Raw genomic sequence first — 19,190 nt, forward strand, 5'->3', positions numbered from 1 at the left:
TATTTTTTATTATCCTTTTATATTAATTAGGTGATAAAAAATTTTAAAAATAAAGTGAAAAACAATAAGAAAATTAAACAAGAAAATCGAGAAAACTAACAAACATGAAACAAAAACCTAATAAATTGAACGATAACAGAACGGTAGTAACAATTTGATCGTCTGAGTATGGTATCCTTTTAAGGATCAAGGAATTTAAGAGTTTTCGCTTTTTAACCTACAGTATCTCTAAGGTACTTTGGGAAATTTTTAAATCAAATTACTAGTCTACTTTAATATAAAGAAAAAAAAATGTTTCTCATCAATGGAAAAATCATTACGAATTATGTGGAATTAATAGACAATAGAGCAATTTCCATTAAAGGGTCCAACAAGAACAAACTTTTGATTTTAATTGTATATTAATGGTAGGCTTCATTTTAATTTCTTTAGCTTTGTCGAAGCAGTTGGGGCTAAATTTTGACTCCCATTTTAATTTTTTTTTTAAATAATTTTTAACCTTTTCCAGGCTCTTGGTTCTGAAGAAATCACCTCTGACGAGTCCTAAAAGTTTGATTTTCCAATATGGACTTAAGAAATTTACGTTAAAACTTGTCACATTATAATCATATCCGTTGTCTTCTTTGAATTGAATCATTCTTCAAGAATACAAGCAGTTCTTTTCGAACTAAGCTAAAGAATTAAAAAATAATTGCAGGTATAAAGCGATCATCAAAAATATATAAGAGCAAACTGACTGATTCTTGCTTGGGAATTGTCAACTAGTTAAGAATGGAAGCACCTTAAATTATTAACAACGTCTTGAGTAAATGAAACGATTAAACAAAATGTTATTAAATAAATTGCTACGGCATGTAGTTAACTAATGGCAGAAATACATACGAGGGTCCAGATCAGTAAGCCGCATAGCTTGGAATAGTTGTAAATGAAGTGAGTACAAAATAATGTAATAATAGTAATCCATATAGTCATGTAAAACCAGTTAATAGTAACTAAGCAATAGTATACGTTATTGAATGAAATAAAATAAAAAAATATTTCCAATTTCCGGAAGATATAAAAAAAAAGTTGAAATATTCTTGAAATAATCTAAAAATTTTGATAAAATGTTGCCTGGAGTTAATTGACTATATGGTAATTATAAAATTGAAGCAGTGTCAGTCCTCCTTTGATCAGAAATTGAAGAACTTTGAACTCTTCTTTGGTTTCTTCTAGGCAATTGAAGAACTTTAAATCTTTTTTTTATTTCATCCAGGCAGTTATAGAATTTTGAAGTGCTCAATTTCTTTCAGACAATTAAAGCAGATTCATTCCCTTCCAGAAATTTTGAGCATTGAATTATTTTTTAATTTTTTCCAAATAGTTAAAGGCCCTTAAAGTTCTCAATGATTTCTTCTAGGCAATTGAAGCCATTTTATTCGTGCTTTGATTTTTAGAAGAGTCACATAATTTCCTTTGATTAAATTTAAAGATTTTTTGTCTTTTTTGGATTGTTCCAAACATTTGAAAGTGAACATTGATCCTCATTTTATTTAATTTTTTAAAAATTTTTCACTTTGACTTTCCCTGCGATAAAATTAAAAATTACTTCAGATACATGTGAGATACGAAGAACTACTTCTAATGCCTGGAAAACAATAAAAAATTATGTCAATCACCTGGAATAATATGAGAATTTCTGGATATGTCCTGAAAGTTAGGGAAAGACCCAATTATAACTTAAAAAGGAGCATTGACGCAATACCTTTCAAACTTACGTAAAAAATAACCAAATTTTTCTCTCAAAACACCAAATTCGAGATTGAATCGCGTCACTGTACCATCGCACCGCGGTAACTTGGAAAGTCTATAAAGCCTAACTGTCTTTAACTTAATTTGTCGAACTCAGTTACACAATTCCATTTTGCCGGGTGAATGGAAACTAACCGAAACTATTATCGACCGAATTGTTATTCTGATGTAATAAGTGACTTTCTCTCTTAAGACTTTTGAACGGTTACGGGTTTTATTTGAGGCAAAGAAACTGATTGTTTGTTAATAGACTGATACCGGGTTTATGAAAAATTAAATAGTTTTTAATGCAACGAGGGGTGACATAAGAGGAAAATAAGATATTTCGTTGTTCTCCTCTATGGGGGCTAAAAAAAATGTACTCCGGCCAATTTAATGTTTATTCAACCCTATAGTCAAAATATTTTAATTAAAATTTGCCCCGCCAACATATATGATATTTATATAGCAATAACTGCATAAAACAGTAAATGATAAAGGGGGTTTTACCGTTGTTTTAAAACGATATTCATAGTAGGTCGGTGTGCGAAATTTGACATTCCAGTTATGTGGGAGGGAGAGATAAAATCGCGGGGTGAATTATTGTGTCATCGCCGCACACTGCAGAGTGCGTATGTTATTTTTAATTATTTTTTTTTTAGTTTAGCTAAAATCTGCTTGCGTGTATTTTTTTTGAAGTGAGTGAGTTTTAAAAAACCGGTTTTTGGTATGAAAGAATAATGCGCCCGCATTGGAAAAAAAAGTTGATGATGGAGTAAAAGACGAAACGTCGTATCATTTGAATATAAGTTAAGACGAAAAGTTAGATGGTAAAAGGTTAGGCTTATTGGAATCAGAAGAAGTAAAGGTTGTCTGCTGACACATGTTTCTGCTTTGTGGCTCCTTCAGGGCGGAGCAACCAGGAAATCATAGGAATGAAAAAGGAAAAAATGCATAAACCCTAACTAAGCTAACTTTATGGAGACCATCAATGATTTCTGGCTCTAAAGCGGAGATTTTGGCCAAAAAGTGGGTAAAAACTTGAGTTTTCTGGGTTTCTACCGCATTTCATTATTAGGTTACGTCCTGGATCGCCTTGAAAAGTAACTTTTTTAACGTAGTGATCGCCCCTGCAGACTATGAGAAAAATTTTGGGCAAAGAATTAGTTAGGAACAATCTAAAAATATAGAATTTTCTTTTACATACATATATTTTTAAACGGGTGAATATTAAATACAAAATGATGCACCGGAACTATAACTTAAATTATGCTCAGGCTTTACGTAATAAATAATACAAGTCAATATAATAAGTATGTTTTAAAATAGAGCATTTTCAATATCACTGGTTTACTGTACAAGCCTAAAAGCTGAGCAATATTGATTAATTTTATACTTAAGAAACCAATGTAGAGATTGATTAAACAAGGATTTAAAAAAAAATTAAATGAAAATAAAAACAAAAATTTGATGATCACCATTTTATAGCGCTCGTCCATGATTTTTGGCTCTAAAGCGGGTAAGAAAATCAAGTTTCATTAATGTTAAACGTTTCGAACTTTTAGGACTCCTTAGTCGGAGTTCGGGACAAAATGCCTGGAAGAGGTAAAAAGACATTGAAAATTTACTTCCAAATACATAAAGGAAGTCATAGAAATGAAAAAAAAAATTTTAATATAATTCTAGGATATTAATAAAAATGTGTTAAATTTTGAGTATGAGGAATTCTTTAATGGAAATTACTCTAGTCTATTAATTCCCGGGATTCATGATAATTTTTGAAAACTTTTAGGGCATTTGATGACTTGTTCACTTTATTTCAGGTATTTGACGTAATTTTTTTATTGTATTTTTTTCTGGTACTGAAATTTGGATCATGAATCAAACCGTAGATACGGACCCAAAAAGGCGACTTTTGTCCTAAAAACTGAACTACCAACTGCGCCAGTTAAATGGTAGTAACTCCGGGCATTTGCTTCTCACAAAACAAATTACAATTACATTATTACAAATGGAAGGTTACAATTAACTAAAGTTTTAAAAACTAATAATTAAATTTACAATATATAAAAAATCTTATCATAACAATTAATAGGCACGTCTTCCAGTAATTAGAAATAATTTCTTATTTTATTCCAGACATTTGACGTTATAAAACAAAAAAATTGTCATATTTCCAAACATTAGAAATGATTTTTGATCTATAGATCAGTGATCTAAAGTAACGTTTAATTATGTTCCAGCCATTTTTGTGTCCAAGGGATTTCAATTAATATATAATGTTTTCCATGCATTTCAAGTGATTTTTTATGCCATTCAGCTGCAATTTTTAATGATTTTTATTGCTCATTGTCTCTAGCAGGCATAACTACAGAATCAGGACTTCACTGGAAAATTAAAAACTGTAGAAACTCCAGGAAAATGGACCCTCTTCAGTTTTCTCTAGAAATATTCGCCAATTTCCTAGATCCCAATCTTCGAATTTGGGTTACTCCAGAGCAGAGTAATAAGTATGTAATATTTTTTCACTTTAATTCTGAATAAGTTGAAAACCATGTAAGTTTTATTAATCCTAAAAGGTTTGAACTTGTAGGACTCCTTCTAAGTGAGACATTTTCGGAAAAAAATGCTTGGAAGAAGTTAAAAATAAAAAAAATTAAATGCAATTAATAAAAAAATTATTTTCTTTTAAATTTTTACTACGAGAGGTTCTTCTATGAAAAAACTCAATAGTCTAATAATTCCAGGCTTTCGCAATAATTTTTCATTATTCCAGGCATATGACGTAGTTTTTTTTATCTGTTCTAGGAATTAAACAAAAAATTATCAATATATTATGTTTTCCAGACATTGGAAAATCGAACTTTCAGCAGTGGTGATTTATTCAGGATTAAGTCAAAAGTCAAAAATTATTTAACAAAAAAAATAATAAAATGAGATTCAAAATTTACCTCCAACTTCCCTTAGGAAGTCAAATAAATAAGAATAAAGCTTAAAATTAAAGGAAATTAAAGTATTCGCTTTATATTAAAGTAGAGTATTGATTCGCTTTGAACATTTGCCAAAGCGCCTTAGGAGGTACTAAGGAATGAATACCGAAAATCCTTATTAGATTCCTTGACCCTTAAAACGATACCAAACTGAAAATAATCAAACGGTTATTTACGTTCTGTTATCTTTCATTTCATTAGTTTTTTGTTTTACTTTTGTTAGTTGTCTCGATTTTCTTGTTTAATCTTTTTATTGTTTTTTCACTTTATTATTATTTTTTTAATTTTATTAGCTAATTAATATAAAAAGTCCTTAGAATAGCAGAAAATTATTCCAGAAAACTTCCAGTGAAACTAACCTAAGAATTAGTAAGGACTCTGTGATAGTACCTAGGGAAGGAAACTTGCATTTACTTCCCTGCGGTGAAGTTTACTCTGTTAAACGTACTACGCAAAAAAAAACCTATAATACGCGTCTTAAATTAATTAACATGTGCACCGTCTATAGCAGTCATAACACCGCAAGAAAAATAAGTTTTCAAGACGATCCACGGACGCAACTGAATAATGAAAAAGTGTAGAAATCCCAAAAAATTGTTCTGCGCTGGTTTTCTCTGGAAATTCCCAAGAAAATCATCGATTTTTTAGGTCTCAATATTTACCCTCGAATTTGGGACACCTTGTAGACTTGTGATACTTTTTAACTTTAATTCATGAATAAATTAAAAACTACTGATGCTAAATGTTTCGAGTTTCAAGCCTCTACAGTCTGGGTGATTTTTTCTTTTGAAACCAAGTGCCTGGAAGAAGTGAAAGTTTTTTTTCCAGGCATTTGCAGTAGTATTCTGATCATGATATATTAAAATGATTTTCACGTTCATCGTCTGCACCAAGCATATCTTGAAAAAATAAACTTCCAAGACGATCCAGGACGCATTGGGGCATTTTACCCCCTTTTTGTTTCTTTACCTCAATTTCAGACCCACAAATGGTTCACGATTGCTATAAACGCACTATGTACGCAAAATAACTTTTTGAAGATAATCATGTCGAATGAATTTAGAATTGGAAATACATTGTGATATAAAATTCCAATATTCTGGAAAACCATAACATAAAAAAACAAATACAACGTAGTAAAAAAAGGACAAAATAAAGAACAACTTACTACGTACCCTTAGTAATAATAATAAATGATAAACGCAATATCGCTTTTACCAAATTTATCATTACCCTAATAGGTAGTAATGGCATGTGACATGTGAATGGGTTTATTTTCGGAACTTTATTTTAAAAGGACATTATCATTAGGATCTAAAAAAGGCCTTCGAAGTCATTTTTAGGCCCAATATAGGGTCTTAGCGTGAAAGAGAATATCGATCATAAGATTTTTTGCAAGGTAAGGCTTAAAACAGGTTAAAAATAAGTAGTTTGGTTAAAAATTAAACTTTCTCTAATTATTATGCTAAATCTTCATTTAAGAATAAATTATTTTTTTGGCAACACTATTTACTAAGATATAACTCAAAGAAGTATAAGCAGGCCGCATCAAAGATATCGAATCTTAAAACACAAAGACAACGCTACTCACATCTTCCAGTGCTTTCCGGAGAAACCCGCCACTTTGCTGCCGTGTCTTTTCAACTCAAAAAATTTAACGATCTCTTAGTCACTTTTACCCTAAACACATACCATAGGCACTAATACGAGTTTCTTAACAATAAACATCCGCCGACTTAGAGAGCCCATAAGTTCACGATAAGTAAACACAGCTACAGCGAAAAACAAACCGACCGGTAGCTACCGTAGCTGGGACAGCTCTGGCCGTGATTCCGATCATGGGATTCCTGGATGGCGAGGGTTGCACTCTCTGGATGTTGAAAGAGGGTAGAAAGAGAGGGATTGAGAGGGGCAGAGGAACGGAGGGAAAGGTTAGGCGGTGTTCCCCAGCGGTTCATTCAGTTTCGGCTATTGTTGGGGATTATAATGATCTTCAGTGATGTGATGCTCTTTCTGTGAAAGATATAGACACCTCATTAGTGCGGAGATTTTAATGGTGACAATGCCTTTAAGGTTTTCTCAAAAATTCGTCTTTATTGTATTATGAAGCGAAGGGTATAAGCTGAACATTGAGGAATGAATTACTGCTACCATGCGTTTGGTGTAGTTTTTTATTCTGTAATCAGTGCGAGAATGAATATCGCCGCACTGAGTCGTTGTGGCGCCATCTAAGAGTTATGTTTTAAAACACAAATTCAGGTCACTAGATTTGAAAATGTAAACTACTTAAAGTTAATAGGCATTTATTTATTTGAGTTTTTATGATACAATGCAAAGTCTTTGAAAAAAAAGTTTAAATCATGATGAGTATAATAAAAGTTGGCAGCTTTAATCGTCCTGATTAACGGAGTATTTTGATAATAGTTAGTTCTGCAATAAGGAATATAGAACAACTCTGGTTTCTAACTTCGGAACCAGATACACTAAAACAAACTTTTCTGAGTAGACCTAAAGAGTTAGAGGATTATATACAACCTTCTACAAAGTCTCTTTTCGAATTTTATCATTTTAGAATGACAACGAGCATTAGAGTAATTATGATTCTTAATGAGAAAATGAGTCCTATAACAAATGAATCTCAAAAACCGACTCTGCATCTTCTCAAGTCTGTCGATATTATTTTTGTGTTTAAGACTTCAAATGACTGAGGCAAAGTGGAGTCTACTAAACACAAATAGATAATAGAGAGTTACCATGGTCTTAGAATTATGAAAATCAGCACACCGTCTCTTAATAACCCCCAGCATTCTATTGCAATAGTTAACTAGCTTATCAATAAGCAAGTTAAACGATATTTTGTAGTCAAAAGAACACCCATTTATATGTGAGACCAAGCCAACTAACACCAAGTTCATAATTAAATTTAACAATTTGAAAATTACGGGAGAATAATACATAAGATGATTCTCATTACAAAACTGGATTAGGAAGTCAACATTTGCTTGAAGAGTCTTACAATCAAGCACAGAACCGATTTGGAGAAATATTTTTAGGTCATCAGCATAGCAAAGGAAGGAGCAAGATTCAAATAAGATTTTGTTATTTTTGATGTAAATTATAAAGAGTAAAGGACAAAGATGGGATCCCTAGGACTTCAGAAGATGAACAAAATCTTTTAGAATAAATGCCCAGTAGAATACCAAACATAGATCACTTAGACTCAAATCATCTGAGGTCATTGCAGACCTCCATTTCTAACAGGCTGTCAATTATGGTAGTATAAGAAATCTTGTTAAGCGCTTTACTCAAATCTGTATACACTATATCTTTCTGTTGAAATCAGTCAAAACCATAGTTATGAAACAAATATACTGTTAAAAAATTAGAAAACAATTACAAATTCCTGTGCCATCCCTTGCCTTTACCCTTGAACCCTTTTTGAAACAAATTGTTGTTAAGTGAAAAGTTATGTAACAAATTAATTTTTTTTAAAGGAAGAATTTTTTTTCACATTTCAGTCATTTAAACCAAAAAATAAAAAGAATTTGGAAGAAAATAGAGTTTGTATAAATTATTGTTGTTTCTTTCTAGTCCTGATATTTGAAAATAATCGAGCCAGTTTCACGGTCACTTTTTTATTTATAGAAGACTTTGACAACGTTTTTGAATTTAATTTGAGTTCTTGTGGTTAATATTTTATAATTATTGATATATGGGATACTTTAAGGGCCTTTTAAATATTTTCTGAACAAATAATTAAAATCCATACAGTAAAAATCAATTTTTATTGACATTTTTCTACAGGAATACCTAGGAAAAATAAAATTATTTGTCTTTTATTGGCAACTTAATATCTTACTTCTTAGTGGCTAAGACATTGTAATTAATAATTTCTAGGATACTTCGAGGGATCTTCAAGCAACTACTGACAAAATTTTTAAAATCCATACATTAGATATCAATTCATTGACCTTTTTCTTACTGGTGTGCCTGGATAAAATAATGTCTCTTATTGGCGACTCTCACGATTTTACGTCTACTTTCTCATTTCTACAAGATTTTGACAACCTTTTCGAATTAAATGTTTTTCATTTCATAGCCATAAAAAGAAAAGCAGTTTTAGAAAAATCAGTTTATTTTCAAAACCTTACTTTATTCAAAAATTGCATCCTCATGATCAAGGATTAAACTAATTTCTATTTATTATTACAATCCTAGGGACACATTTTTATACTCGTGTCGTTTACTAGAGATAACTGATTGGGACATATTTAGATCATATTGGGACGTTCATGGTATATCCTAACATATTCCAAAAATTCATGATGGACCTTCATAAATAATTAAAACGGTCGTAATACATAGATGTCTGCTTAATTACACCCTTTTACTTCTTACGCCCCTCTTGGGGAATTAATAAAAAACCGAAAATGCCCGGAATGGACCAACGGGATTAAAACAATAAAGATAAGTCACGGCGGGCATCCTGCTATTTTTTTACCAGATTTAATAAAAAAAAGGGAGCAGACCGCAGAGAATAATGGCCGCGTTTTGGTCAGTTTATTTGATAAGATTCACGACGGCCTGTTTTGCGGGAAAAGGTAAATACGTCAAAGGTTTTCGGTTAATTAGGCATAAAATAATTTTTTTAAAGTGCTCTAAAAAAATTTAAAGTCATTAAAAGGCATAAGAGAAATTTGTTGTATTTGTGGTCTGCATCCAGGTACATCATGTATATTTTATTTTTTTCATTGCATTGCAAGAAACCCAGCGCATAACTCTTCATTATTCCAGAGGAGACAACAATATCAAGCCATACAGATATTTAAACATTAATTTTTTAAGACCGTTAGAAATGTCTTGGATATACTTCTCGTTCGATTTAAGCGTGTCTAAGTCTCTCTTTAACTTGAGTTCATCTATCGTCTAGTGTATTTTCTATAGCACATATCACATTTATCCGTAGCTGGCTTTTAGCCGAGTATAAAGCTGAGAAATAGGGCGACGTGTCAAAGAAGCAAAGGGAGCCCTCGGAACGCTCTCCCGTCGAGTTTCTTATACGACGTTTCCTGTCTAATGAATAGATCTGCCCCTAACGACTCCCGATGGACGCAGCTGCCGAACCAAAATGGCCGACAACGACTCCTTTGATCGTCCCAAATGTCTGGAAAAATTTTACCGGATGACGACGGTATAAAGGTAAAGCACGTTCCGAACAGTTCATCTTTAATAAGCCTTGATGATTATGTCGTATGCTAACACAATGTGGATTATGTTGGAATCTCAATTGGAGTCTCAATTGCAGCTCATCAATAATTGACTTATTGTGTAGTAATTTACCTTATTTACAAGATGATGGTATAGAGAAGTTAAACATTTCAGATTATATTTGTTAATTAATGCAAATGTTGATTCTAAACAAAATAAGACAATATCTTTAAGTATCCCTTAATAAGTGCCGGAATTCATCTAGGGAATTTTCAAATTAGTCTTTCTTACCAGTTCTATTCTGAATATTTTTGATATACATGTACAATTAAAGATAAGAAAGATACGAAATAAAAAGTACAGGTACAGATGTACTAAATAAGCGGAACACTGGAATTATTATAAGCAACTGAGAAACTTTACAACTAACGCTATTAGATTGGAAAAAAGGCTTATTTAAAAAAAACAATATAGTGACCTAGCCCGTTGCTTCCACTTGTAGTCGCAATTCAACTTTGATTGTTTTACATTCAAAATTGCTCAAAGGGATATAGCTTGCACTAAGAGACATTTACTATCAGAACTTGCAAGAATATTTGATCCTCTAGATTTTTTGTCTCCAGTGACAATATCTCTAAGGATTTTAAGACTTTGGAGTAGCGGGTGTGATTGGGATTCCCAGCCTCCAAAAAATATTATTGATACCTGGACGAAAATAAGAATGCAACTTAATAATTTATCTCAATTAAAAATTCCTCGGCGAATAATTGAAAATGATTTAGTCTCATCTCAGTAGTATACTTACGAAATTTGTATAAAGATGGCTCAATAAAAACCAATTTTTTCATTTTAAAATCAAAGGTGTGCCCTTTAAGAAGGATTTCTATTCCCCGCTTAGAGTTATGCGCGGCCGTATTACTCTCGAAATTGGTAACTTATGTTTTGGGAGTTTTCTCTAATAAAATTAAAATTATTGAGATTTTTGCTTGGACAGATGCAACAATTGTTTTGTGTTGGATAAAAAATGAGCCACGAAAATGGTCAACCTTTGTCGCAAATAGAGTTGCTCATATCCAAGAATTAATTTGTCCCTCTAAATGGTATCATGTTATTTCAGAGGATAATCCGGCTCGAAGGACCAACATGTGGGGGTGAGAGCAATAAATTTATGAGAGAAAAAGGATAATAAAAATGAACATACCATAGGCTGTTGATTGCTTTCTTCTATATACTTGAGCTGCCCGTCACTCCTGCTACCGGCCGGTATTTTCGATAATCGACAAGGTTTTACGGGATTAATTACTTAATTTGAGTACTAGTGAAGTATATATTCAAAATGCCTCAAATACATGAAAATGGTTCCCTTTTAAGTGCATGTCCACTCCTCTCACGTCTGGTTCCTCGTTCATTTTTAGGAGGGGAATGAGGAATTTTGGTGTTAGCGAGCAGACATATTTTTAGATATAAGGGTCATTTAAAATTTACTTAGAGAAGTGAGATTAATATAAGTATTTAAACAATTACTGCAAGTAATGCTAATACCATTACTGAACATAACCTTTTAGGCATTTTCTCTTTGTTTCCATCACATGTACCCTAAAATCATCACATGGTAGTTCAATATTTTTTGCCTAGAGCCTGCGGGCCTTTTCATTTGAAGAATTGGCATTACACGTCCTTTCAACTCCAAAGTTTTCAAAATTTAAAATTTTAGCGGGGTTTCAAAGTCTGATACTATACAATCAAGGGAATAATACCCAGACCGCACAAATCTATCCAATGGATATCTAAAAGTTTCCTTTTTTTTTGAAAAATGATTGTATGTACATGAAGAAAACTAGTGAATAGGATTATACGAATGTCATAAATTTTTCCGGCCAGAAACTTTGTTGATGTAAAATAGAAACTTTTTCTAATCCATAATATATCCAAATAACTAGGAAACAAAAAATGGATGAAGGTACAATGATAACATAATCTCAAAATATTTATAATTTGGTGTAAAAAGTCCATTGCACGTCCATATATTTGGCAAACAGGTTCATTAAGAGGTAATTGGAATTGTCCAATGTCCAATGATTTTTCACTTTTTTCAATGGATGGGTGTGAAATTTACCTAAATCCTTGGTATGTCCTATACATACATAAGAAAAGATAATCGTCTGATGGATCTATAAAAATATGAGTTCAATGGCTTTTCATGAGTTCATTAATTTTTCCAATGGTTTCTAATTTTTATATAGGAGCATCAACGAGTATATTATGTCCGTGCTCTCCGACTCAAAAATCGTGTTTTTTGGCAAATAAAAATTCATATCTTTGGCAATATGAGTAGCGAAACGACGAAATTTGGCATGTCAGCTTCTAATACATTGACAATTATGGATCCGTAAATAATTTTTTTTCGGTACACACAAAGGGAGCGGTACCAAGTTAAAGTCGAAAATTGGTAAAAAAACGTGTGAAATTCCTTTCTCCGGCGAGAACTCAAATTTAAAGCCTTTAAACGACTTGAAATTCTTAGGAGATAAAAGTTATTGAGGGCTTAAGAACTGTATACTTTTTGGGCAAGATCCGTATACAGGGTGAGTAAATATAAGCGAGTAAAAGTGAGTAAAAAAAAAATTTTAACTGTTTTAGAAGTTAAACTATAATTTAAATAAAAAAAGTGTTTCGGCGAAAATGCTTAGTTTTATATAAGAAATGACATATTTCGAGCTTTTTTTTGAAAAAAAAAATTTTAACGAGTTCTGGCATTTTCAGTTTTTTGGAATTTTTCGCTAAACGATACTTATTTTAGAAAAATAGTTTCTACGAAAGAAAACCTTTATTATTTCTCCTTCAAAGGTCATATAAACGAAATTTTTGTGCACTATACAGGGCGAGCAATAATTAATTTTTCCCATGAAGGTCCGACCCAAAAATCATATTTTCCTTAATAACTTTCTAGTGGCGCCACCTGGACCATTCATATTTTCAGGTGTTAAACAATATAATAAGCCGATTATTTACGTGTAATTAGAATTTTTCTAACATTAATAGTTTTTGACATATCTGCATTTTTGCGTTTTATTCATTTGCGGCGTCCCTGTACATTATTAGAAAATGAAACCTCATCTATAAGATCCCAAATTCTGTTTTACAACACATACTAAAATTTCAGCATCCAAGGTACATTAGAAGTACCGAAAAAAATGGTTTTTCTCAAACAAGTCAATTTTCTCCGATTTTTTCTTTAAACGTCACCACAAGGGTGAAATGATCCAATATGGCCGCCAACAGCAGGTATCTCGGCACGTTATTTTTCGGAAGAGTGTCACAGTTTCGTTAAATTTTCAATGAAAATTACCCGGAACCTGTCAATTAAAGGTATCGTCTAATCAGAAAAACTCTGAGCTTTCCGAATATGTGCATATCATTTGGGGAAATTGTATATTGCGGCCAGAAAAATTCGGCAAAGTGTTTGTGATTTCAAGGCCAACTCGGGTGGCTCAAAAACAAATTCGGACTTTTTATTCATTTAAAAATAATGGGATTTATACACCGTGGATCGTATTGATTTATTTAATGTAGAATATGGATTTAAGTATTAGGTAAGTTTTAGGATGTTATGCATTTTTAGTATTTGAGATTTGTTGAGGATATAATTATTTAATTTTTAAAATTATAGATTTTAGGGTCACGTGACCATCATAACTTTTTTGCTATTTGTCCGATTTAATTGAACTTTGTGTTTAATTTAGGATGCAATTAATATATTATAAATGTTGATAGATATTTGACACATAACACATTATATTAACAAACAACGCGACTATATAACACATTATGGTTCTCTAAAGCATGATACCCCAACAACTGGTCCTCACTTTCATTAGCATATAAGCTTTGGCATCCCCCGACTGACCAGACTTAAGTACACCTGATAATTTTTGTTTTTTTTGTAAGAATTCCTTTATAGCCATTCACAGACAAGATCTAAAGGTTCCAAACTGGTCCCCACGGACCAAAAGTATAGGAGCGAGGCGACTATACTTGTTTTTAAGCCGTGGGATTAAGAATTTCTTAAATCCGTGGTAGGTTATGCATCTTCATCAAAATGGATAAACATCATTAGAACCAGTAATTGATATCTGATCTACTTATAAAAATGAGTCCAATGTATTCTCAAAAAATCTATCCATTGGACTCAGGTAAACTTATATTACATATAAAATTGGCTTGTACAAAATTACCAACGGATATCCATAATTGTTAATCCATGGACCATCCATCTACATTTCAACCTAGTTTGGACCAATGCACGACATACATCGGAGAATGCGTGCTGTTTGGGTAATGCAGGGTTTTTATAAAATAATATCTATTGTATATCTAGTTATTTCAGAACAGTGTCCTGTATAGTAAAACTCCTTTATAACTAACAGATGTAGATAAACTTCAAATTTGAACTCGGGGAAAAGTGGTTACTGGGTTAACAGTATTATGCATTAAACAACCCCGAAGTGTAATATCCGGAATTTGAGTAGAACAAAACGAAAACAAAACAACGCAGCAGCAGCAAACCACACAAGCAAAGCGAATTGTAAAATATTACCGATAAATCTGTTGCAAAACAAGTCGTAGATTTATCGGCGGGTAAAAAGGAGCACGGCGGAAATTTATGTGCTATTTCGTGTTTCTGTGGCTCCTAAATTGGGAATAACTTGGCATCGGGTAAAAACAGAATTAATGTCTCTTTTTATATGCTCCTCCCCAGTACAAATGGGATTTCTTAAATGAATTTGCTTGTTTGGCGTAAGGGCAGTTTTCCACGATTTAATGATGCGACTGTACTTTAGGAAAATTTTATTTTAAAAAATACTGCTCTGGCTAATACATTATAATATGCCTCCTCTAACAATAGTTTAACAAACCTAAAGGTACACAATATAATTCTAACAAATGTTATTTAAACAACCATATAACTTATTAGAGGGCCTTTTTAAAGCCAAAACGTGATGTACGACTTAATACTTAAAAATAATCTAAACCTAGTGTAATATATTAATACAAATTTTTAAATGTCTTACCATTTAATAAAGCTATTGGCAAAGCTAATAGTTATTAAAGATTATGTACAAAAACAAAAAATTATCACAAAAACTAGAATAGTTTAAAATAAATAAAATGCATACTTTATAATAGTATACAAGTGATTTTTCTAAATATGTTGGTCTGGTATTGTTTGATTTTCTTTTATTAGTAATTAATGTATGCCTATGAGTACTACACCCTAAAATGTTAATAAAATATAATTGAGGGGGTCAGAAGCCAAGGGGTTCAAGTCGAGTTTTTTCAATATCGAGTTAAGTGCAGAAATCAAAACTTAATATATACATTTACTTGGTGGCAAAGAGATCCAAGCATAAAACAAGTCTTAATGGCTCCGTCTATCAATAAGAAAATGTACTACTTACCATTATCTTAACAGTTGTCTAGAGCTAAACGGGTCCAAGTGTACTTGGATCCATTTGCAGCCAAGGAAACTGTTATATTCTGTTCATTACTAACGATTTTGTCAGTGTCAGTTGTCGTACTAAAATCCTGAAAAATAGTGATCGAAATGCATTTTTCATTTCAAAATGCTTACATCAGACGATGAAAGAGGTAAGTAGTTATTATAGCAAGAAAAATTTCTATTTAAAATAAAAATTAACGTACATATTTTATGATATCAATTTTTTAAGGTTATGATAATACAAATCGAGTTTTCTTTTCATTATAGCGTTAAAAATTCATATGGAACTAAGAACATAATCATAATAATTGCATTTTTTCGTTATTATTTAAATACCTACAACAGATTTTAATAAAATGACTCTTTTTCAGAGCCATTCTCCGACAACTCTGATATAGATGGAGATTATGTTCCAAGTAGCAGTGGTGGCGATGATGTTGAAGTGCAAAACTTGATTGAAGCTGGGAATGTCCAGAAAAAGGGTTCGTAAAACTGCGACATGGAAAAGAAATTGTTCAAAAATTCGAAGAAAAAGTGGTCAAGAATACGTTGGTCGCAAGGGTGAACTACATCATGCAAAATCTGTTAAGGCTTATGACCATATATGCAGATACAAGTGTACAGAAAATTTTACGGATGAAGTTAGAAACACAATTTTTACTGATTATTGGAATCTTGGAATCAAAACTAATGGATGGAATCTACAGAGCACCTTTATTGCATCGTGCATACAAAATAATGCTCCAAAAATGCACCGTCTAAAAATCACCAGACAAAAGAGTATTAGCACTGTGATAAAACTTCAAAATAAACGTGTATGCAAAGAGTTTTTTCTGAGAACTCTAGATATTAGCCGCAAACGGTTTTATAACGTCACAAAGAAAAAGAAGGAGTCTGGAGTCGTCCAAACGGATCAAAGGGGCAGACATGTCCCTAGCAATAAAATAGACGATGAGTCTTTAAACTTAGTTATAGCAAAACAGCATATAAACTCATTCCCAAAATGTGTGAGTCATTATACTAGAAAAGACAATCCAAATCGCAAGTATTTGTCTCCCGAGTTAAATGTAACAAAAATGTACAATGAGTTACTTATTATATTGGGTATTACGTCACTTATAGCAAAAATCAATTTAGAAATTTTTATCTCACACGCTCAACAATTATTGAAAAGAAGAAGAAAATAGACTTATTCACGTATTTAAAAGAAATATGAACTTAAATCTGTAACGATACCGTTCGATATACTTAATTTAATTTAAGTTCAATAAGTTTCAAATACAATAATTTACTTGAGGTATAATAGATTTTTTTATATACCTAGGAGCTGAGGTTCAATCTATTAATCTCTGAGCTCGTTTCTTCTTTTCAATATCCTACCTAACTTTGTTATGAATATTATAATTAAAAAACGATAAAATACAACAAGAAGACCTACTTTTTTTAAAAATACCTTATTTGAACCAACGTTTCGGTAGTTATATCTACTACCGTTATCAAGGTAATTAAAGTAAAATTAAATTAAATTAAAAATAAAATATACTTATCTTTCAAATTTTTAGTAATCCAGTCTCATCAAAATTTCTTCCTAATTCGAAAATACTTTATATACTTTTTTATATGATTTGACGGTTTATTAATAGTTTGACAAACTATTTTGAAAGATAACAAAATTTTCAAAGGTTACTTTTTTAAAAATTAAAGGGGTGTGATCTTAATGTAAATTAATCATAGAAAATACATGAATATCAAATATTTTAAATCATTAATTAATTTTGAGAATACCCTGATCTACCTCTCTCTTTAGCAAAGGAATCCATGTATTATGAAAATCAACCGAACAAGTAGCTAAGCATTTATCTTCATTTAACATTATAAATGCACTTTCCTTTAGCTTACGTAATTTTGAAATTGGTTCCTTTGCTAAAATTGAGGAAGCATTCCAACTCATTATGAATTCGTCACAACAATACAGATTTTACTTAAAAATGTACAAGCTATAGAAAGAATTTTGTCATGAAAAAGAAGCCCGACCATTAAAGCTGAGCAAATACCGAGACATTTTTAATACCCATTTCAACTTAGCTTTTCACCGACCATATTCAGACACATGTACAAAGTGTGACACGTTCATTACTCACAAAAATTCTTGTGAGCCAGAATCTGAAGAGTGCCAGAGAACATGATCGTCATCTACGTCAAGCTGAAGCAGCCAAAAATTTAAAAAACGTCGCCAAGGAATCAGCAAGACAGTGTCCAGAAAAACGTGCTATTTGTTTTGATCTACAAAAAACCTTACCCGCTCCGCATTTGACATGCAGCAAAGTATATTATTTGCGCCAGCTATGGACTTACAATCTAGGAATCCACGATTTATCATCCGGAATTGAAGACCTTGGTGCAAGAACCGGGCAAGTCCATTTTCCTCATAAAATGATTTAAACATATCAACCCATATAAATTTAAATTGCGCGTCTTTTGGTGCAAGAATCAGGCAAGTCCCTGGCATATAGTGAAAGATATAAAGGCAAAGGACTTGCCCGTTTAACCGATTTGGATCAAGAAACAGGCAAGTCCAGGACTTGATTATTGCACCACATTTCGTAAATGTTGGGAAAATTAAAAAAACTTTCCTGTCTGAAAATAAATTTAAGTAAATACATAAATTAATTGAATTTATATAAACTAGGCATAATGCGTTAGTTTATTATGAAAAATAAGTACAATTTTTTCCGTCTACATGTTTTAAAAATATTTTGAAAATTTGGAGTTGCCTGTTTCTTGCACCAAAATATTAACGAATATTATTTTGAAAAAATGTTTATTGTTTTTAAAAATTAACAGTGTTTCATTCTTAAATTAGTGCGGAATCAGTTTCATATCCTTCATTCTCCTCAGCGGTTTCGGGTGGATCCTCTTCAGGTTGGTCTGTAGCCAAATCTCCGAAAAGAGTCTTATAAAAATCTTGATAAGCGGCTGGGACATATTTTTGGACCAAACTCTTGCAATCCTTTACTTTTTTATCGTTTATTAATAGAAAATTTGTATAACAATTTTCGGTTGGCATTAATACCTGACTTCGTGGGTCGGTCTTGATCAGAGTAAAAGTTAAAAAAAATAGTAAGTCCAGCAGAGGCTGAACATTGAATAAAGCTATTATTTCTAATGTATTTTAAAACTCTGTATGTGGAAATTGCAAACTTCTCCTTGTTAGTGTCCTTGAATCCTTTGAATAGGGCTTTAAAATGTTCTGTGTGATTATAAATCATTTTTTGATTGACGTTTATCACCTTGAAGTTTTTAGATGTTTCTTTAACTAGGTTTCTCCATTCTTCTGCAGTGTATATTCTTTCCCTCTTTCTTTTATTTTTTTCAATTAACCCAAAGGAACGGTCACAGGGTTCTTGCACCAAGGTCATCAATTGGTAATATGTACATGTGGCATTAAGCTGAAGGGTCGAAAGGTTCTCAAGAAGTCATGTCATGTCTGAAGTACATTGAAAGTTTGCCAAAAACAGTGACCCACATCGATGCATTCAGTGATAACTGTGGTGGTCAAAACAAGAACAATAAAATTTTGGATGTATATTGTGCAATTTACACATATCGAAAGTGTTGAACACCGTTTTTTGGTTTCGGGACATTCCTTTATCGAATGCGATCAAGATTTTGCCATTATTGAAAAAGCAAAGAGACGGCTAACTCACGTTTTTACTCCCGAT

General features: G+C 31.9%; 1 protein-coding gene across 2 annotated transcripts in view; it reads right to left on the minus strand.

Annotated features, from left to right (window-relative positions):
* Window positions 1-6,551, minus strand: part of LOC126737632 (uncharacterized) — a 161,252-nt gene extending 154,701 nt beyond the window's left edge. The window contains exon 1 of one of the 2 annotated variants that reach the window (XM_050442608.1): window positions 6,352-6,551. In XM_050442608.1, the coding sequence (XP_050298565.1) occupies window positions 6,352-6,353 (2 nt within the window). In that variant the 5' untranslated portion in view covers window positions 6,354-6,551. Of the gene's footprint in view, window positions 1-1,757; window positions 1,900-6,351 lie in introns of those variants that run through there. The other variant, XM_050442609.1, reaches the window with a different exon arrangement.
* Between the last annotated feature and the right edge of the window lie 12,639 nt (window positions 6,552-19,190).

This window comes from Anthonomus grandis, chromosome 6, assembly GCF_022605725.1.
Source record: "Anthonomus grandis grandis chromosome 6, icAntGran1.3, whole genome shotgun sequence".
Classification (NCBI taxonomy): Eukaryota; Metazoa; Arthropoda; class Insecta; order Coleoptera; family Curculionidae; genus Anthonomus; species Anthonomus grandis.